Source organism: Ceratotherium simum, chromosome 22 (assembly GCF_057802395.1).
Source record: "Ceratotherium simum simum isolate JZ-2026a chromosome 22, ASM5780239v1, whole genome shotgun sequence".
In the NCBI taxonomy this organism is placed as follows: domain Eukaryota; kingdom Metazoa; phylum Chordata; class Mammalia; order Perissodactyla; family Rhinocerotidae; genus Ceratotherium; species Ceratotherium simum.
The window spans coordinates 2,542,722-2,564,862 of NC_141921.1; the positions used below are offsets into that span (position 1 = coordinate 2,542,722).

The following is a 22,141-nucleotide window of genomic DNA, read 5'->3' on the forward strand; positions in this document are numbered from 1 at the left end:
AATTTGGACCTGTAATGTTCCCTTCTTCTAGCAGATTTCTTCTTAGGGTCATGCTATGCTACCTTCCACCCTTTCTTAGGATCTCTGAGCCAAGGTGAGGATTAATCCCGCTCACTCTTGGAAATATACATTTTGTCTCTCCCTGGTCAAGGCAGTTAGAAGCTTTGCACAGGGGCTAATCTCTACTGTGTCTTAACTACATGGGTATATTTTTATGTCAGGGTCTCTGAAATCCAATGGCATAAATGCTTCCTGACAAGACCTGCTGGGTGGTGAAAGAGACAGGGAGGTCTCAGGAGAGAAGGTGTGACTTGGGCAAAGCTTTGAAGGATGAGCAGGGAAAAGAGAAATGGAAGCCCTTCTAGGCAGACCATTGAGGTCCTTCTGGCACCTGAGTCCATACTGCCTCTACTCAGCAGCCTTCGGAGCTAATGAATTTGTCATCAATTTCCATCTCAAAGAAACGGGGGGAATACAGGTAGTCTTCTTTTCTGCGAGCTGACAGTGCTAGTCATGTTCTTTAGACAAATATCCTGGCCTCTTTGGGACTGTCAAAAATGCACACTCCTGAGTCGGGAGGAAGGCGTCTGCTAAGCATTCCCATTATTGCATTCATTATTCAGTGCTTTATGCACTCTGTTAGCCTTTGAACATGATTCTAGTTCCACAGCGGGACCTCCAGTGGAGAGTGCATTCACAGGCTGCTGATGTGCCTGCTTCAGACCTGCTTATGCCCCACAACACTGAACTTGGTGAGACTTACCATGAAGGCCAGCTGTTTCAGTGACACAGACCTAAAGCTAAGCATGACTCATGTCATTTTTGCCTAAGAAATACTCAGTGCTTTTCTTCTCCCCCCCCCCGTGTAATATTCTTACAGCTAAAAAAGATCTTTTATCCTTCACCTTATAATTGCCCAGTTTAAAAGCCTTTTGTGTCGTTGCGTTAGGCATGAAGGACTTTCTAATTATCAGTAATAACCAGTCAGTAGATTCTAGCAGAACTTTTTTTGGCCTTCAAAAGAGAGATTCTTAGAAGTTTGGCATAGTGGTAAATAAGAAGCACACCATTTGTCAAATTGATAAGTTGGATTTGACGTTAATTTCCTTTTGATGAAACATGGATTCAGAAATTGAAAGGAATGATCAGACCCTCCTGAGATTCTTTCCTCACTTTGAGCGTGCTCTTTGTCAATCACTTCGACTTTCTGAGACTCATCTTCCTGATCTGCAAAATGAAAATGACGACCGTCCTCTACCACCATCTCAGGGCTTTTGTGTGACTCACGAGGTGATGTGAAAGTGTTTTCTGTGAAGACGAGGGGTTGCTTTTATAGACGGGGGGAAGTAAAGATTGAGGCATGCTATGTGTTAGTTGCCTCCACTTATTTTCTGGGCTGTCGTATGATTAAGACAAAGGCCCTGTTATGACAGGAGAGGGCAAATCTGAGCTCAATATAAGAAAAAGGATTTCAGACCATCTGAGCTGATTTTCAGAGGAAAGTATATCCTCTCAGAGTAGTGAGGTCTCTGCGCCAGGGGTATTCAAGCAGCAGATGAGAGGTTCCGTAAGGGATTCCTGAATTGTGAAGGCGACTGCGGTGGTGGAACTCAGAATCAGTCACCTACTCTCGCATCCGTTTGCCCCCACGTTCATTACGTTTAGTATTTACATCATCGCATTGCTCCCAGTATCTCAGCTGCCAAGCCGGATTCTCCAGAGGCCCCATTCCTGTCTTCATCATGATCATGGTGGCTTTGAAGTCACCCACTCTGAAGTGCATAGAAGTAAGTGTGGCGTTGCCCTGTGAAGTTAGGGTTCTGGATGGAAAGAAGTTTACAGAGTGTTATAATCAAGTCATCTCACTGAGCAAGTATGGGGCACAGAATAGGTGCTTAGAAAATCTGTTGCTCCTTAGTTTCCTTCTGGAGAGCTTGAAATCAGGGCTCTAGATCTATCTGGTGCATCCTGAAAAGGAGCCACAGTGAGAGAAACTGATAAAAATCCCAAGGATCGGATCTGAAGTCCAGGCCTCTATTGTCTTATAGTTCCAGGCCACCTGCCCCGTGTACTAGAGTCTAAGGCTGACTGAGCTGTGAGAAAAGCAGGTAGACTTTCCTGAGCATCTGCTCCGTGCCATGGACAGCCCAGGCTCTGGTCTGAGCTTCTCTCTTTCAGTAATCACAACCCTGGGAGGTAAGTGTCCTTTACATATAAGGAAACTGAGGCTTCAAGTGGTCACGTAACTCACTCATGATCACAAAGCTGGTACCTGGCAGAGCCAGAATTTGAATTCTAGGTTGTTCTGCCTCAGACACCCACACAATTTCCACTAAAACACACTGCCTTTAAGATTAAAGAAAATGAGTCCTCCATCTCCTCACCCTCGCCCTAATCAGAATCAATACTTAGGCCTCAGTTCCGTCTCCTGTTACTCAATGTTCTTGAGTCTTTATAACAGCGCTTAGCCCTCAGGAGGCCCGGCACTTGGTGGCTGGCTGCGAACACCTCTCTCCTCCTTTAGACCAAGTTCCATGAGGGCATGCCCACATCTAATTCATTCCCAACCCCTCACTCTGCCTGGCGCACTGCTGTCGTCATCCTAATGTTGAAGATATTTGTGAATCCCAAAGAACCAATCTCATTGAAAGCTGCCCGCCTCTGAAGATCAGAAAGCTTCTCGTTTTGCCACCTCTGCCTCCCACCCTGCACATGCCTGTGTCTTTCTGTACGAGACCTCTGTCTGGTTGATTTTCTTTGCCCTAGATTTTATTCAGTTTCCCTACTGCAAATGTAGGAAGAGTTAATCCATTAATGTGAGGAATTGCAGGAATTCTCTGGACAACTGTTCCCTCCCCCCAGCCCCATCTTTCATGGCAAATAAATTTTCATTCACAATTCAGCAGTTGGTTTTTCCTTTAGTTTGAAATCTGGATCAAGATGTTGCATAATTGGATTAAATCTCGTCTGAACATTTGTCAGCTTCGCTTCCTCATTAAGCACCACATTGTAGAGAAATTATAATTATCACAAGGCAGTTAACATAGATGTCACACAAGAGGAGATCGTCCTGAAGTGAGGGAAAGGAATCTGAATCTATGGAACCTCACAAATAAAACAGAAGGTTCCCCTTTTCATGTTTCTTAGGTGGGCTTTCTTTCAGCTGTACTTAAAAATTGTCCTGAGGTAGACGCCTAAATTCCTAGAATCTGAGAGTTAGTAGGAACATTAAAAGATCCTATTTGGTTTATCTTCCCCACCAAGGCAAGAATCCCTCGAGAACATTTGTGATGAGTACAGATGAACATTCTGGACTCTCTGGCTTCGGCTCACATACCTGTAGTGACAGACCTTCATGACTTTTGTGATCTCAGAGCTCCAATTTCTAGAAAGCTCTTCCTTTTTTGAGTTCCCTTCCAACTTCTGTTCATTTATGTATTCATTCATTCATCCACTTAGCAAATATTTTCTAAGAACTTCCTACCTGCCAGACAGTGTTCTATTCATTAGAGATGTAAAGATGAATAAGACAGGCTGCTCAAGAATCTTAATGGTCTCAAGAAGAAGACAGACAAATAAAAATAATTACAATCAATATAATCAGGGCTCTGTGTACAAGACGCTATGAGAGCTAGTGGAGCAGCAGTAAGCTTCACCCAAGGGAGTTCAGTGAAGTCTTCATCCAGGGACTGAGTTTGGGTACAGTCTTAAAAGATGATGGGAGTTTGGCACTGGAGAAAGGGTGGAACAGTATTCAGGAAGAGGGAACCAAATGTTTAAAGATACCGAAGAGGGGAAAAGCCTAACATATCCCAGGGGCTGACGAGTATTCTGGGGTGGCGGGACCACAGGATGCCTTTATGGGAGCAGGAGACAAGGATACCAAGGGAAGCGGCCCCAGTGAGCAAAGGGCCTGAAATGTGGTGCTGAGAAGCTGGGATTTGCTGGGAAGCCACTGATGCTTTCAGGTGGTGGAGTGGCACTATTAGAGTTGCCTGTTTCAACATCACTCTGGTGGCCTGTGGCAGGTGGCTTGGCAGGTGGGGAGACCATTAAGAAGCTAATGGGATTATCTATGTGTATCCATCAGGTTGGAGTCAGGAAAACAGAGCCTATGCCAGGTAGTTTAATAGAGGGCACTTAATGCAGGGAACTAGTTACAAAGGTGTTAGAAGAGCTGAAAAGCCAAACAGGGTTCAGTGGGGCAACCCAGAAGTTGCTACCATCCCTAAAGCTAGAAGGACAAAGGAAGGAGATGGTGTTAGCAGAGCCCAGGGGCTGGGGCTGCCAACAGGCACTGGACCACTGAGGGAGCTGCCCAGAGGGAGCGAGGACCATGGTGAGAGGGGCTATCTGGTGGAAACGAAAACCACCACAGAGGAGATTCAACCACTGCCAGAAGGCTGCTGAAAGAGAGGTGGGAAGAAACTCACTGTTTCTCCCTTCCTCCCACCATCCAGTTTCTGACCGCTGCCTCCTGATGGTCAAATCTAAGTGGAAGTCAGTTGGCAAGGGAGCCTGGGCAATGTAGTTTACAGGGGTCAGCCCCCTGGCATACCACACAGAGCAGGGGGAGGGCACGAAGGAGCCCGGGGGAAAGAGGTGAAGGGGTAGGCAAGTGAGGACCACTGTGGGTCTGGACTGAGGGGCAGACCCTACAGACAGAGAGAGAAAGGTAAATTGAATGGATGACCAGAGTGAATCGGGAAAGATCTTGCTGATGTGGGAGGTTGGAAAAATATGAGGTCTAAGCTACCTCCGAGGTGGCAAGCTCTGGGAGGTCAGGTAACCATATCAGGTCACCAGGCACTATGGACCCTGCTCCTCTCCGATAGCTCTGTCATTTACATGCATGCCGTTTTATATCTCTAACTTCTAAGAGTGTTTGTACATCAGCCTTCCATCTGCTGTCTTCAGGTTCTTGCCAAAGACGGTAGTGATCCCTTTCATCTTCTTCCTTGTTCTCAGACCATGACTCACTTTGGGTGGTGTCATATTATCACTTTGAATGATATCTGGCTCTTTCTTCCAAGGTTGAAAAACTGGGCTGTCATGAGTGGAATCAAACAGACCTCTAGACGGCTCCGTGGAAGTCATTCCAGAAACTTGTTTTCCACAAATGCAGATGTGGAAGGGGATAAGTGTGTGCATAAGCAGTTGCCTGGTGTCCAGTTTGCTCGGTGGTGTGTTGGAAAAAATCACATCTGGATAAAACAGTGATCACTCCATTCCTTTGCTAAAATACCTGCTACTGGTCTTGTTGAGGAATGGTCTTCAAGCTTCTTATGAAACCCAGGAACCTTTATTCAAAGGAAATGTGCCCGGTAGCCTTCTATATAAACAGACAAAAGAGGAGATAAGGTTGAAGCCTCAAGGCCTACCCACCTGAAAGCCCTCCCTCCTGCCCATTCTGAAGGATAGGAGGTTCTGGAAGGGAAGAGATCCAGAGAGGCTAGTGTGAAAACCACTGTCAAATGAACTCACTAGTTAATTCCACAGGCAGGAAAAGTGAGGAGGTCAGACAAGGAAATCCTTCACATTATTTCCCATCGGAGGCTTTGTCATTCTATCACTGGATCCATGAACACAGATTGGGAGCCTACCCTTTGGGAGGCAGTAAAACAGCAGAGAAAGCAGACAAGTTGAAGTTAGTTGGAGCTTTACACTTGCCGGCTGCATGATTCTAGCGCAGGTTGCGTTATCTTTCAGATTCTTCTTAGGACCGGGTAACAACCTGGGTTCTTGTGAGGATTAAATAAGAGGACAGATATGATGGCTGTTGTGTGTTTGGCTCAGACTAAGTATGCAGTACTTGGTTGGCAACATAGTATTGCAGTTAAAACTGTGAGCTTTGCAGCCTGACTACTTGGGCCTGAAATTTCTTTCCCTCAATTACCAGCTGGTGACCTTAAACAGGTTATTTAAACTTCTCTGTGCCTATGTGTATTCACTTGTAAAATGAGTGTAATGACTATGGTACCTACCTCATAGAGTTCTTTCTAGGACTTGAATAAGATAATACACGTGAGGCATTAGAACAGCGCCTGGCACATAGGTGATAAGTGCTCAATAAATGTTAGCCGTCATTGTGATTCTGAGCTATTATGTGGACAAAGGACTGTACCAAATGCTTCAAGAGGTAGGAGGATGAGTAAGACTTGGCCCACCCACTAGTGTGCTTTTAGACTACTGGAGGGAGTAAGACTGGTGTATAGAGCGAGGGACTGGAATGCTTTATTTTTCTTTTTTTTTTATTTTTTTTTTTTTAAAGATTTTATTTATTTTATTTTTTCCCCCCAAAGCCCCAGTTGATAGTTGTATGTCGTAGCTGCACATCCCTCCAGCTGCTGTATGCGGGACTCGGCCTCAGGATGAACGGAGAAGTGGTGCCTCGATGCGCACCCGGGATCCGAACCCGGGCCACCAGCATCGCAGCGCGCGCACTTAACCACCAAGCCACAGGGCCGGCCCTGGAATGCTTTAATTCTCCATGCCCGAGCCATAATGTCAACAAGATCAAGTTTAAGTGGGGTGGGGCTGAACCTGCAGGGGAGTGCCCTGGCTATGGGTGGGAGGTAAGAAATAATTATAACTTCCAAATATTGAGCACCCCAGCAAGCAAGGGACTGTGGTAGGCACTTAATGCATGCAAAACTTCAAGACTCTCCCAAACAAGCATAAGACGGCGGTCTCTTCTCTACTGTAAAGGATGTTGAAGATCAGAGAAGTTAAATCACTTAGCACAGCTATAAGAGGCATCACTAAGAATCAAATCCAGCTCTCTCTGACCCTAAAACTAGGGTGACCTAGTTTATCATCCAAACTTATGAAAGGGGGTTTGCTATTGACTATTACGTCAGGACACTGGGCACGAACAGGAGGTGTCTTAGGCAAACCAGGATGTACGGCCATTCCACCCAAAGCCAGTGAGTGCTCTTCCTCCTGGGCCAAGCTGTCTCTAAGACCAGACCAGGTGAGATATCAAACAGAAGGCAGGAGGCGGCTATCCGTCTTGTTCCTGGAACTCTTTGCCAATAGTGCTACCTGTGCTGAAGCAGCCACAGTACTACCCCCAAGATGCAGGTGCCCTGATGCATGCTTGCTCCTTCAGTGGGCATAAATCAAGATTACTTGGAGATCTGTTACGTGGTAAGAAAATGTGATTCAGGAGTATGTGTTAACTGCTGCTGCTGTGAGTGTATCATCATTTCTCTAATACAGATCATTAACATTCATAGAACCTTAACTACAGTGTCTCTAATGAGCAAAGCTTTACTATACAGTTTCCCCATAAATATCCATTGATGCTGACACTCATTCTCTCTCGGTACAGTAATTCTGCTTTTCTGGATAAATCATCGTGTTGAGGCTCTTTCTTTCTCTTAACTGCCATTATTAGTGGTTGCACAAGAATAATGAACAAACTGGAGTTTTAAAAAAGGAAAAAGAGAGGAATGAATGATCGTGGAGAATAAAAATAGATACATTGGTGACAGTCCCAATCCAAAGCATGCAAACCGATTTTTGCAATGACTTAGAAAGGAGACAAGAAATGAACATTTGCTGAGCACTTACTGGGGACCAGGGAGTGTGCACATTGTTTGGCAAGCTGTATCTAGTTCAGTGGTTCCCAAAGACTGTGTTGCCTAACAGTCATTTGCGACACTTAAAAACACAACTTCTTGGGCCCCACTCCTGTAGATCTGCTTTTGTAAGGCTTTCATGTGTTTATATATGAAGGGAGATTTACAAAGCTCCCCCAATGGATTCCAATGCTCCACTAAGTTGATTTAGTTTAATTAACATGACAACTATGGTTTTCTCTGTTTTATGGGTGAGAAGATTGAGGTGGAGATGCTAAGGGGAGAGGGAAATAGAGTGTGGTTATGAAGGAGGAATCCATCGCATCTCGACTTGGGCATAAAGCACGGCTCGCGTTAAGGCGACAGTCACTCTCCCTTTTCACAAGACTTTCTCCTCCTCCACCTCCCGTTTACCTCCCTATCCTGGAGTTCTGTCAGCGTGTCAGCATGTTTCTCCACTACTATTCCTTTTTCCCACTGTTGCCCCCGATGCTCTGGGTTGTCTTTTTTTCCCTCTTTTCTGTATTTTTAAATCTCTTAGCCTTGTCTCTTTGGCTATTTCTATGTTGTTGTTGTTTCTACAGTCACCTTGGAAGTTCTGGCCCCCTTACCCCTGTCATCATTATAGGGATAACATTTGCAATGTGAGCTGGCCACGGTCCTCCAGAGAGGATTGGATGGACCATGGCAGGGCGGGCTCCTAAACTGCCCACCGTGGCTGCTCCTTCCAGAACCTTTACCTCTCATCCTAGTCTTAAAACACAGATTGTCTGACACCATCTGTTCTCACCGTGGCGTAATGGTCAAGAGTAAATACTCTAAAGCTAACCCACTTTGGTAAAAATCATAGCTCTGCCATTAACTAGCTGTGGCACCTCGGGCAAGTTAATTAACCCTTCTGTACCTCAGTTTCCTCCTCTGAAAATGAGGATAATAATAGCACCTACATTTGTCGTGATAATTAAATGAGTTAATATATGAAAGTACTTTAGAACAGTGTCTCGTATATACAGAGGAAGTTCTATCTAAGCATTAGCTGTTATTATTATTGTTCTGCATGACCTAGCCAAGAAGGGATGAGGTCTTAATACTACTGCTTAGCCCATTCCTTCCTCTTCAGACCAGAATGGACTATTTGGGATACGTTCTAGAGATAGAATCACCATTTCTTAATGAATGATTGGAAGTCAGGGTATGGGAGAGAGATGAATCAAGGGTAACTTATACATTTGGGGTCTTTATGGATCTAACAAAGCTGGAAATCAGTGATCCCAACCACTTGTGACCTAACCAAGGAGATATTGACTACTGTTAATTAACAAGGTCTTTCATAGAACAGACACAGCAAGCATGCAGGTACAGAGGTTCTCTGCTTCTGGTGTCTGTGTAAGATCTCATCCTCTTGTCCTAGCTACCTGGTCTCAGAGATAGGGTGTCCAGCACCAGAGAACAAGCAGGAAAAGAAGCCAGAGGCCAGAGCATTGATGTCAAAGTGACAAACCTAGAGATCCTTTGTTTCTGTGGTAGTATGCACAAAGTGTCCCTTTTGTTTTAATTTTATGGTTTCTGCAGTACCGGAAGGTACCTCCTAGAACCAGTCTCTGGTCACTTATGCATTGTTCTGTTCAAGCATTCATTCATTCATTCCTTCCACAAACATCATCCAATGTCTACTGTGTTGAGCGCTGTGCCAAGCACAGATGCTGTACAAGTCAGACCAGGTCCCATCCCTCGCCCAGCTCACATTCCACAGGAGAAGAGTGCCAACGAACAAGTAAACAGACAAACAGAGCGTGAGTGTTAGCCACAAAACCAAACAAGGTAATGTGATGAGAGCTGGGCTGCTGCTTTCTTTAGGTAAATAGTCAGAGGGGTTTCCCTCGGGAGGTCACACTTGACCAAGAGCTGAATTATGAGAAGAAACCAACCAGTTGAAGAGTGAGACAAGGACAGGGAAAGGCAAGGGTAAAGGTTCAGGGGCAGGATTGTTCCAGTGGTCCATGAGGAACAGAACGAAGACCACTATTGACCAGAGCACAGTGGGAAAGGGGAGAGTAGAGGAAGGTGACACAGAGGTCGCACCCAAGCATGGACAGTCCTATAGGCAGTGGTAAGGAGTTTGGATTTATTCCATGTGTAATGGAAGACAGTGGAGGGTTTAAGCAGGGGAGTGAACCTGATTTGGTGTTTTTTTAACATCATTCTGACTGCTCTATGGGGGGTGAACTTAAGGGGACAGGAGTGGAAGCAGCAGTCTAGGCAAAGAAGAATGCTGCAGAGAGATGGAGGGGGCAGACAGAGTTGGGACACGTTCTAGAGATAGAATCAACATTTCTTAATGAATGATGGGTGTCAGGGTGTGAGAGAGGGATCTAGAGTAACTTGTACATTTGGGGGCTTGAGCATCTAGGTGTGAATTGGTGGCCTTTACAGAAGTCGGAAGACAAGGGAAGAATGGGTTTGGGGAGATCAAAGGTTCTTTGGATGTGTTAAGTGTGAGAGGCTGAACAGTATGAGATACTATCATTTCACCAACCACCAGCAACTCAGGGAGGGAGTGATAAGATCAGATATTGGCTAGACTTCAAGTAGAGAGGACTGTTGCAGATTGACTGCCACCCTTGAACCATTGATAGGTCTCACTACAGGGAAGGACTTGAGGAATTCAGATGATAGTGCCATCCAGAGATTAGAAGGGCTAGAAGAACAGCATAGCCCTGTTCTTAGAACTTTTTCTGGGACATCGCCCTAGTATTTCTTTGAAAGTAGAACTAGGGCCATTTACTCTGATTGCAAAGCCTCATTAGGTCAAATGATAGAGTGGATATGATATCTTTTCTAGAGTTTATAATAGCAAATGCCAAATCTCTGTGAGTGAGCAAGTGTGTGTGCACACACGCGTGCACACACATACATGCTGAGCATTTGAAAACACCATATGGACTCCCATCCCCTCCGCTTAGTGAGTCACGCTATCCCCAAGTTTGTTTCTGTTCAGTTTTATGTTCTCTTGTGTAAGCATGTTCCTCTAGTCACTCATTCTGCTTTTTTAAATGTGTCGATTCAATATAGTTCCCTTCTGTGTGCTAGCCACTGGGCTATCTAGGTATTAGGAATACAAATATGAATAAGATAGAGTTTCCCATACAAGGAACTTAGAGTCTCTACAAGGTCATAGTCTGTAGTAGAGATGAGAGAAAGTAATCAGCTGTTATAACTGGACATGTGTGATGCCCAGAGGAAGATCATCTGATCCTTCCTGAGAGCCATGGAGGAAGGCTTGGAAGAGGTGACTAGACCCAAGAGTCTAGGGATTTATTATAGTTCTCCTGATGAGCAAGGATGGGAAGGGCAGCCAGTCACAGGAAATAGCTTGTACCAAGGCCAGAAAGGATAAGGAATATAGTGAGAGATCTGTTAAGAGGGCAGGTGAAATTATGACACAAAATTACAAACTATTTGTAGGTTGGACAATCAGTCAGAGACAGTTGAGGATAATGCTCTTCCAGACTTCCTCCGACTTGAACCCTTTAGGCTGCCTTCTGAGTCTAGTCTATTGACGAACATCACCTCACTTGATCCTCACGGCTCTGTGAAGGAGTCATCTCCCTTACTGTTTTACATATGAGCGAGCTAAAGTTTCCTCGGGGACTTAGTTTCCTTTTTGTAAGATGTTTCTCTGCTCTGACTTATTACTGTCTCCTCTTAGTCTGTACATCTGGGGGGACTTGTGATGGAGTCAAAAGGAACTTTGAGATTTCGCCTCAGCTCTGCCGCTAACATTGTCAAGATTTTGAAAAAGTTGGAGGCCTCTGTTTCTTCATCTGAAAAAAATATAGGGTTGAATTGGGTTAGAGATCTCTACAGTCTTTTCTAATTCTACGACTGTGTAATTCTGAAATTTATAAAACTGTTCAGAATGCCATCAAATAGGTGCTAAAAAATCATCATATTCCTAAAGGATATTCCATTGAATTGTTGACTTAATATTTCACCCAAATAAGCAGACACTAATGGAGGTCTTACTATGTGTCAGGAACCATGCTAATTAAGCTATTACCTTAAATCTCATCTGGGGTGATCTTCACACAGTCTTCTGAGACGGATGTTTCCCTAATTTTACAACAAAGAAAAATTCAAGAGATGGGTGAACTAGTCAAATCCATTCACATAAAAACAGAATTTTTGGTTTGGTTGTTTGCAATGGAGTTGGCTGCAGTCCTGTGAATGGCACTGCAGCCGTGAAAATGGCACACGCTCTGTGAAGATGCTCAGCGCGGTACCCATGTTGTGACACCCTTCATACTCTGACCTGAATTAGTATCCTCCAATTTCCCTAACTTGCCTCTTACAACTCAAGGAAGGGACCTCAGCCCTCACTGTACTGGCACGGTGTGCTTTGCTCATAGCGGGCATTCAGGAAAAGTTTATTAATTATGAAATGAATGCCTTCAGAATTGAATCCAGGAACGAAGAAGTGAATAAGGAAATGAATGCCTAAGTATGTAAAATCTGCATTCCTCCGGAGAAGAAAAGGAAAAACAGTTTGCACGGAACGGCTGTCAGAGCAGCAGGCAAAGCCCTCCTGACTATTTTTTCCTTTGCTGTGACATCTCCCCATTTGTGATTTCCACTGATTTGCTCTGCATTCAGCCTGAGCCTCTGCTGCTCTCGCTTGATTTCAGCTCCATCCAATATTTCTTGTTACCGTTTGGGTGCCATCTGGACCGCAGGAGTAGCCTCTCCAAGACAGACACACCAGCAAAGCAAGACGATTGACTCTCTGAGAAGTCCCCCAGCCCTCCTCCCCAAGAGTGTGTTGAGATGCTGTCATCCTGCTGACAAGAGCCAATTCACATGACTGTGATCCTAATTCACTCCCTTTTCAAAGTACTGAACTGATGCCAAATCCTGTTAGGAGTTTTTGAAAAATCTTTGAGTTTTTGCTAATGTGCAACTAGAATAATAGATTTTTAAAAGGAGAAGGGATAAAGGAAGAGATAACTAAAAACAAATGATTACAGGCTTTGGGAAATCATTCCCCTTTGGTTTCTAGTTTTCTCTGTACATTTATACCTGCACAGCCATTAAAGTAGCAAAGCCATCTTGCAGCTTGCCCCTTCCTCTGACAAAGGAAGGGGAGACCACATTCTAAAGTCTTCCTTGTTGAATGTCAGATCTCTGGGATGAGGTCACAGGTTGAGACCGGGATCTAGAGCCTAGGAAGCTTCTAAAAGTGTAAAAGCATGTAGTCATTCCCAATGCTCCTAGAGAAGCTAGGATGGTGTTTTCAATGTTTCTTCTTAATTCCCATCACTGGCCCCATATTGGCTATCACCATAGAAGTAGCTGTATCATCATCTCTCTTTATGATCACTGTCCACTATCCTCCTGAGCATTGTCACTGTCAAACCCCCAACACCACTCCTGCCACCCTCTTAACGTGTCTGCTGCATCCAGCTTCCCCGACTCCTCAAGACTGGGTTGGGCACCGTGTGTTTAATAATAAAGACAATTGTAGTAGTAACCACTGGCATGAATCGGTTGTTGTCGCTCTGATCCAGGCACTATATACTAAAGTCTTTACATGAATTATCTCATTTATAACATCAGTTGTATGATAATTCCCTGTTTTCTTTTCCATCTCCTTCATGTGAGGCAGGGACAAGGACTATGCCTTATCATAGTTGCTCAATAAATAGAAGCGGAGTGAATGAGTGACTGGTTCTCACAATCTTATGACAGCCATCACTATCACCACCACCATCGCCCCAAACATAGACATCACAATCCACATCTCCTTCTCTTTGTCACCATTACTGAGATCAAACTTAGTTCGCTATTAGTATCTTATCACATAATCATCAACAGCCTGCCAGTCGTGCCACCAACCCCATCCTTATGTGTATTTTCAAGAAAATAATGGATGTGTTTTAGAAAATCTGGACATGAAAACATGGAGTTGCCAGCTGAGCTCTGAAATAGGTGTAAGGGATGGAAAAGAAGAGCAGAGGGGAGAAGGGCACGGGGTAGGTGGAATGAATGATGAGCTGACTCCCGGGACAGTCCAGCCTTACCAGTGTTAACCACTGGGGAGAATGGGCAGGAGCGAGATCTGCTTTGACCAAGTGTCTGCTCAGTGATGACCACGTCGCACCTTCAGCTTCTCCTCCAGATGACTTCACCCCTTTCCAGGACCAGTGTTTCCTAAACTTTTGCAATGGCCTGGAACCTGCCTACCCTCACCTACCAAGCAAATAATTCCACGGCTGTCCTCCCTTCTTTCTTTCCTCCCTCCCTCCCAATTCCTTCCTCCCTTCCCTTCCCTCCTCTTCCCTTCCCTTCCCTTCCCCCTTCCTCTCCTCACCCCTCCCCCTCCTCTTTCTCTCTCTATCCCTCTGTCCCTTTCTTCTTCCTCCTTGTTCCTTTCCCTCTCCCTCTCTCCCTCCCTCCCGTCCGTCCTTCCTCTCTGTAGTTTTAGAAAGGGAACTGACGTCCATTGAGATTTGACTCTGCCAGTCGCTGTGGTAATTCTTTTCATATACATCACCCTGCTCACAGCTTCCTCTCAGCAAGCCCACGTTGTAAGCATCATTAGCCCTGTTTTCCAAGGAGAAAACTGAGGTTCAGAGTGATGAAGGAGTTTATCCAAGGAAACGTCAAGGAGGAAGCAGCAATTTGAACTGAAAGCTGCTGTCTCTAACATTCCTCTTTCTACTACCCCACCCTGCCTCTCTTAAACACATCAGATTTCTCACTTTAAAACTATTCATTGTTTCCAAACGTAAGCAAATTAGTTTTCTTGACTTTAGATTAAAGTTGGGAAGCTCAAGACTCCAGAGTCAGATTCCTTAGTCACAGCTGTCCCCCGTTCATTCACGTGAGCCTGTTCAGGTCAGCTTAGAGCCCTGACCTTCACCCAAGGGGTCTGCCTTTCTCAAAACACCTAATAAAGCACCAGCAAATTCCTTTCACCACCAGTCCCCATCCTGACTTTCTGCTTGCATATTAAGAAAAGCTGTTTCAACCTAAAATCCATTGATGGACGAATGGATAAAGAAACTGTGGTATATACATACAATGGAATATTATTTGGCTTTCAAAAAGAAGGATATCCTTCCATATGAGACAGCATGGCTGAACATTGAGGACATTATGCTAAGTGAAATAAGCCAATCACAGCAGGACAGATACTGCATGATACCTCTTATGTGAGGTCTATAAAATAGTCAAACATAGAAGCAGAGAGTAGAATGGTGGCTGCCAGGGCTGTGGGGAGGGGAAAATGGGGAGTTGATTTTTAACTGGTATAAAGTTTCAGTTATGCAAGATGATTAAGTTCTAGAGATCTGCATTGTCCCTATAGTTAACAATATTGTATGCTACATTTTAAAATTTGTTATGAAGATGGATCTCATGTTAAGTGTTCTTACCACAATAAGAAAAAATTGCTGGGGGGGAGGCTGTTTCAAGGACCAACTTAAGTTTCAGGAAACTGCGTGTAATATTTCATTGTCCAAGGATTTTCAGATATATTACTCTTGTCTACACTTCAAGGGATGATGTAACTTTAAATATAAGATCTAAGCATTTCCCTCTACCCTCTAACCTTTTGGACAACTTTTAGGACCCTCTTGAAATGGTCACTGGGGGAAGGAGGGCCATTAGCTGCTAAAATGAGGCCCAACTTCAAATAATTAGAGGTAACTTTTCAATTATTACAGAGATAAATCCTCAAACTATTTCTTTGTTAGATCAAGTCAACGAGTCCAACAGGACCACAGAGCCCCAAACCTCAGCAGGCCTGGAACATTTTGGCATTAAATGGGATTCCATTTTGTTGGAATGATGATGAAGCTTCATGGATTTCCACTTAAAACATGAATCTTAACTTCCTTTGAAGAACCCCACAAATATCTGGCTCTGGCTTAGCCCAGGCAATGAAGAAAACTTTTACATCCAGAAGGAGGCTGCTGTTTTTGCAAACTGAATTTGATTTCGTGGTACTGTTTAGACGTAGCCAAGAACTGAATTTTCTCTTAGAACTTTTCCAGTCAATGCCAAGGTAGGGTGTTCTTTAAAAGGATAGAAGAAAATATATAAGGAAGAAATATGTCTAGTATTTAGAAAGCACCCAGGCAACCAGAAGTGTTTTTCTAAATATATATTATCTAGAGCTGTGCTATCCAATACAGTAGCCACTAGGTACATGTGGCTATTTAAATTGAAATTAATTAAAACTAAATAAAGTTTAAAATTCAGTTCATCAGTCACACTAGCCATATTTGAAATGCTTGATAGCCACATGTGGCTACTGGCTGCCATATTGGATAGTACAGGTATAGAACTTCCCACCGTCACAGAAAGTCCTGTTGGAGGGTGCTGCTCTTGGGAAAAATCATTTCTTAACATCGTAGCTTCTGTTCTCCATGTCAACTCCCCCCTTCCCTACTTTGTTCTTCAACTGCTAGTGTTTTTCTCATCTTTCTCTGCCAAGAAGTGGGAAAGTAACTGTTTGCTTTTGGCTAAAGGTGATAGAGCTCATAAACTTCTAGATACCCCAGAGGGAATTAGTCTTCATTAGCATGTGTCTTCCTGGTTAAATTACTCACCAAGGAAAGGCACATGCATTCAAATGCCTGAAATCACTCCGTGCCTTAATAGTACCCACCTTGGTGCAGTTGCAAATCACTTAAGTTAATCCATTCCTCCTGAGCTTTCTAAATGGGTAATTGAATTCACTCTTTTGCAGTATTGGGCTGAGTTCTGAGTTTAGATCTAGAAGCCTTGTTCCCTCACTGTCCCACTCCTGTCTCACCCCAAGCTAGAATGATTATCTGTCCTGGCTCTGCTCTGAGCTTCAGAAGAATAGGGACCATCTATTATTCATCTTTGTAGCTCCAATGTCTAGCCAGGACATGAGATGTGGAAAGCACCCAGTGAATGTTTGTTGAAGAAATTAGTTAATCAATTACATAATCAATCAAGATGCCTTCAGTTTTCCCAGTAGGACTTGCACTAATTATTCCCACAGAGTTCATTCCCCAGCATGGTGATTCGCAAATCTGGCTGCACAGTAGAATCACCTGGGGAGCTTTTAGACCCTCCTAATGCCAGGGCCCCCGCCCCCGCCCCCAAGAATCCAAATCTCTAATGGCGGGGCTCAGGCGTCAGTTGGATTACATTGTGCAGCCAGGGATGAGAACTAGCGCAGGTTTCTGATTTGGCAGCCATAAATAAGTTTTCATGCTTTTTGACATGTTCGCGGCAAGTCCCATCTCATCCACTGTCACTTTTGTGCAAGAGTAACATGAATGTGGTCTTAATAGTTACCTTATTCAGTTATGACACCAGTGTCACCACTGCTCCAGAAAGAGATCTTGGGAAGATAAACTCCCCTCTGAAGCTTTATTTCAATGTCTTAATGAAGAATCAGGTAGAATTCTGTCGCAGGAGAATCTCTTCCTTGAAATTTCCTCACTGGAAGTTTAAGTTGTGAGTAAATTTGATGTCATGTTGAGTTTTCAAAGGCAGAGTACAAAGCCGCGTGCATGCTATGATAGTAAGTGTGAAAAATATATGGGAAAAAAAGACTTGCATGTAAATGAACTAAAACTCTCGTAGTAATTGTGGGTAAAGCAAGAGTTGGGAGTGAAGGGAGAATGGGGAATGATTCCACATCCTGCCCATGAGATTCGACTAGGAGAAGGTGCCCTAGCTGGAAGGATCTCCCCGCAGGCTGGATGGAGTGCACTGGGTGTTCCCGAAGTTCACCCCAGACGGGAGGAAGGAGCTCCGAGAGATGACTGAGCCAGGGTCAGATCACGAAGGCAATCACAAGCGCCAGCTACAAAAGGTGTGGGTAGGAAGAAGATGATCACGCAATACTGTAGCCATAAGTGAGAGGAGAGGGAGAAGATGGGGCCAAGCGTGGACTGAGGGCTTCAGGACTAAGGACAGGTAGTTCTGGGCATCCTTTCTCACAGGGTCTGGCCTGCACTGTCAGGCAGGGGTGGTTTCTAAAGAGGGGCCTTTGACAAGATTTTTGTTTCTTCTTCCTCTTTCTTTTTCCAAATATCATAATAGTTTCCTAACATTAAAAAATGTGTGTCTGTGCATTGCAAAAATCAGCCAAAAGAAATAGGATGAAAAAATACTAATAAAAGCTACTATTTTTTGAATATCTGCTCTGTGCCAGATACCAGACAAGACTTTGCACACACATCTCAGTGAATCCTCTCAATAAACCTGAGATGATGTTGTCATTATCATCCCCACTTTAACAATGAGAAAACTGAGGCTAACTGACTCGTCCAGGGTCACTCGTCCAGGGTCACACGGCCAGTGCGTGGCATGGCCAGGATTCGTCCGTATCTGTATGACTCTGGATAGGTGCACCTGCTCGCATGCCCGGATCCAGCTTCATCTGAATGTTCAGAAATTGCCTCATGCTGCCCCAGCTCCACACCTCACCAGCGGCCACCTCTCTGTCACCAGGAAAGTGATGGGCTCACGCCAACGCTGGTTCTCTTCAACATTTTCATTATGTGGTGGGGGTTTTTATGAGATGCTACCACAGGCTGTTTTTCAAATTTATTTAATTCATCCATCATGTTCTGAAGCCATTTGCTTTTTTATATTGGACAGATGTAATGAGATTTTGGACACTAAAAAATGTTTTTATTAAAAGTTATGACCCAGAGCTAGTTGGTAGGGGCCGTGCCATAAATCCCTAGAAGAGTGTGAATTTATAAAGGATGTAGCGACATAACCTTAACCTTTTAGGCCACACCGTAGATTACAGGATCACTTAGACTAATATTGTCTCACCACCTCTCTGCACCTCTGGCCAAATAATAATGATAATAATTTATGTAGTTATCTGTTGTGGTTTCTCCTCTCTCAGCCCTAGTTGACTCCAGGCCAGCCAGAGCCTGGTGGAAGCAGGTGGTTGATGACAGAGGTCACTGGTGGTTGGCCGTGGTGGGCATAGGCACATTGGTTCTCCTGCTCTGCAACCCTGTCACTGGGGCTGAGTGACGTCATAGCCACGTCTGCGACAGTCAGGGTGGAAGTGATTATGGTGATGACTTCTCCACTCCTCCGTTGCCAATAGGAAGCCCTCCTCAGAATTAGGAAATGATGCAATTATTTCTGTTCATACATAGTAACTCCAACTTAAGGTCAATATTATCTGATGCACATTAATGCTACACTACCTGGAAATCATCCAAAGAATAATTAGCTTTTACATATAGACCAAAACATGGTCATTAAAAATATATATGTATATATAGTAGATATTATGTATATTATCTATAATATATGTTATTGTTGTGGCTTTGTTAAATTAGCATTTGTTAAGTAGAGCCCCCGGATGGTGGCCACAGTTCAACAGAAGACCACAAGGGAGTTGAGATAGAGAAGTTTATTACTCACAGGTCCTGGAGGAGGGGCCACGTGGGGAGGTCAAGGCAGGGTTCAGGCAGAGAGCATGGCAGAACCTAGGCTCATGCCTTTACTAGGGAACCAGAGCAGAGTGCTTTGGAGTTCCTGGGCTGAGGCCGGATTGGTCAATTCGAACCAAAAAGAGCAGGGTTCTGGTAAGCTACGTGGGGGTCTTATTTGAAGGGTGCATAAGGAGAAGGCCCTGGGAGGTGGGGAGACTGCTTATCACAAGGGCTGTTGGGGAGGCCTATCAGGAACGACATCTACAACCCTCGTGACCTCGCAGGCTGTTCCCTAGGGCATGCCTCACCGAGGGGCTGGTGTCAGTTCAAGGCCCCAGGGGGCGCTCGGCCACATAAAATGGGATGCAGAGGCAGCAATATTATGGAGTATTTTAGTGAAATTCTCAACAATTATAAACAATGAAATAAAAAATTAACAGACAACTGGATTTGGTCAACTGCCAGCTGCTTTTAGAACAGGCATTCGTTCATATATTGTTGAGCACTGCTCTGTGCCAGAGCCTCCATGAGCTGCTGGGGATTCGGGAACATGGCCCCTGCTTCAGGAAGCTCACAGTGTAATCGGCACAGATGACGTGCTGTGATTATCAGAGGAGGATTTTCAGCTCGGAAGACCAAGGAAAGCTTCGTGGAGGAGGTGGCCTTTCAGCTGGGTTTGGGGAGTTGGGTGAGCTTTGAGCTTGCTTGCAGGGATGAGGAGACGAGCATTTCAAGCAGAGAGGACAACATGCACAAAGGCACTTACAAAACTAGCTGTTCACAGACTGCTCCGAAGAGTCAGGTTTGGCTAAAGCACATGATGACAGTCTTTCCTTTTAAAGCAAATATCTCAAGGGTTAACATCATGTTCTTAACTGTTGCCACTGTTGAGACTGGCTGGGTAAGGTCTGTAATTTCAGAAAGATGGGCTTCAAACTTATAAACTTGCCTTTGCTGTGCTTCCTAATCAGGCCCATGTTTTCTCATCTGCTTATGCTGGGAACATATTCCAGGGTGTTCACAGTACATTGGCAATAGCTCCTGCCTACTGAGACCACGGGAGTGTAAACTATAGACACCGTCATCATTAAACTCATAAATCCATGTCGTTCGTGTGTCATTCACCTCATCCTCATTCATCATCCCTTACATTTGCAGAACGGCCGTACGTTTGAGGATTTTGAAGAACGGTTTGCTGCGGCCACTCCGGTAAGAATGAGAGGGCTCTGGCTAGTTCACTGTTTTTAACTGTTTCATGTCATCATCCCATCGTTCATCTCATGCTCATAAGTCGTGCCTTGTGGTTACAGAACAGAAACTTGCGGATGGACTTGGATGAGATTTTTGAGGCAACGAAGGTAAGGCCTCCAGGCTCTTGTTCAGTGAGGGTTCTGGTCATTCTCATGTGTTCCATCTTATCCTAGGCCAGCCAGCATGAATGGCAGGTGCTCTGCTTTGCTCCAATGGGTGCCTATTCTACTGTTCACAGGAAGACTATCAGTGAGCCTGCGATGAGGTCAAATAGTAGAGAGAGAGAGAGAGAGAGAGAGAGTGTGTGTGTGTGTGTGTGTGTGTGCTTGTGTGAGAGAGAGAGAGAGCATGTTGGAGAGGAAGTGACACCCTTTTGTTTCATTCAATAAATATTTTTCAAGCTCCCAACATGTCCTAGGCATTCTGATAGATCTTACAGATGTAGTAGAGAGGAAGACAAGGTCCCTGTCCTCAGGAAGCTCATGGTATATCATAATGCAACGTTGCATAGCAAAGGATAGGACAGGGTAAGGTAGTTAGCCTAATATAGTGTAGTATAACACAGTATAGTGGGATCCAGACACATAAACAGGATGTGCCAAGTGCACCTATGGGAATAACAACCAGGCAAGGCTGCTATCCAGTGTGTATATCCTGGAATAGATGTACTGGTTTGCAGCCAGTGTTTATTCAGATTGGATAATACACAGGCCAATGAATATTATCACTCCTGATACAGGGTGTTTGGAAAGCCTCTAAGACAGGGATCTTCAACCTTGGTTGCAAACTAGAATCACCAAGAGAGCTTTGAAAGTCCAAGTTACTAGGCTGTACTTCAAACCAACTAATTCAGAATCTCGAGGGGTGGGAACCAGGCATCAGTCTTTTTCCCCCAGTGCATCCAAGGTTGAGAACCACTGATCTACAACTATCACATAGGCTGTTCTGGGTAGTGCAATGGGGTGTAAATTGAGTTAAGAAACACTTTCCAGAAAAAAAAAATCTTCTGATTTATGTCCTGAAGGATGGGTGGGAAAGGCAATGGGGGAAGGAATGAGTGCTCTGGGGAGGAGGAGCAGCATGTGCAAAGGCCCTGAGATGGTCCCTCCTTTCATAACCCCGTACTCCTCCCCTCCATAACACTGCTCTGATTGTGTCTGTAGGTCTGTCTGTCCATGAAACAGCCAGCTCATCAGAATAGGAACAGGAACAAGCCTTACTTGTCCCTGTATCCCCTGCTCTCAACACAGTAGCTGATGCACAATAGGGGCTCCATCCTTTTCCTAAATGAAGGACTTCCTGATGCCAAAACATACGGAGTGGGTCTGTGAGAGTGTGTTTGGGGGTCAGCCGAGGACATCTCAGCCTTCGTCAGTGACACCTTCAGGACTTCTCTACAGGAGGGGCCCAGGAGGCTGGTTGCAGCAGTCTAGTTGAGAGAAGGACCAGGAGACTCGTCTTGAAACAGCACTGGTACAGGACTCCAGATATTATTGTGAAAACATCCATTCTTCATGTCAAAGAATGGCTGGGGAGGGGACTGGCCTGTTGGAGATATTGAAGGGTTTCCCCCTTCAACAGCCAAGACACTCCTCCTCCCCTTCACTGGCTTGGTGGCTTCCAGTGTCACTCTGCTTACCCTGAAGGGGCAGAGTGGGGCAGAATCTGCCATCAACAGCCACATCTCTCTCTGCCTGGAGACATCTGAAGTGCCAATAATGGAAAGGCAAGCAGGCATCTCGAGCTGACCTTCCAGATGACTTCTTCAGATGGATGTACATCATGGCAGACCTTTTAGGAACATGACTTCTGCTTAGAGAATATCGTGGGGCTGGACTTCCACCATTTAGGAAGGCT

At 44.7% G+C, this 22,141-nt stretch overlaps 1 protein-coding gene across 1 annotated transcript in view; it reads left to right on the top strand.

Moving 5' to 3' along the window:
- The window catches only part of DAB1 (DAB adaptor protein 1), a 282,123-nt gene that overhangs the window by 226,719 nt on the left and 33,263 nt on the right, over positions 1–22,141 (top strand). The window contains exons 8-9 of the mRNA XM_014793827.2: positions 20,192–20,242; positions 20,344–20,391. Coding sequence (XP_014649313.1) covers positions 20,192–20,242; positions 20,344–20,391 — 99 coding nt within the window. The remainder of the gene's footprint in view (positions 1–20,191; positions 20,243–20,343; positions 20,392–22,141) is intronic.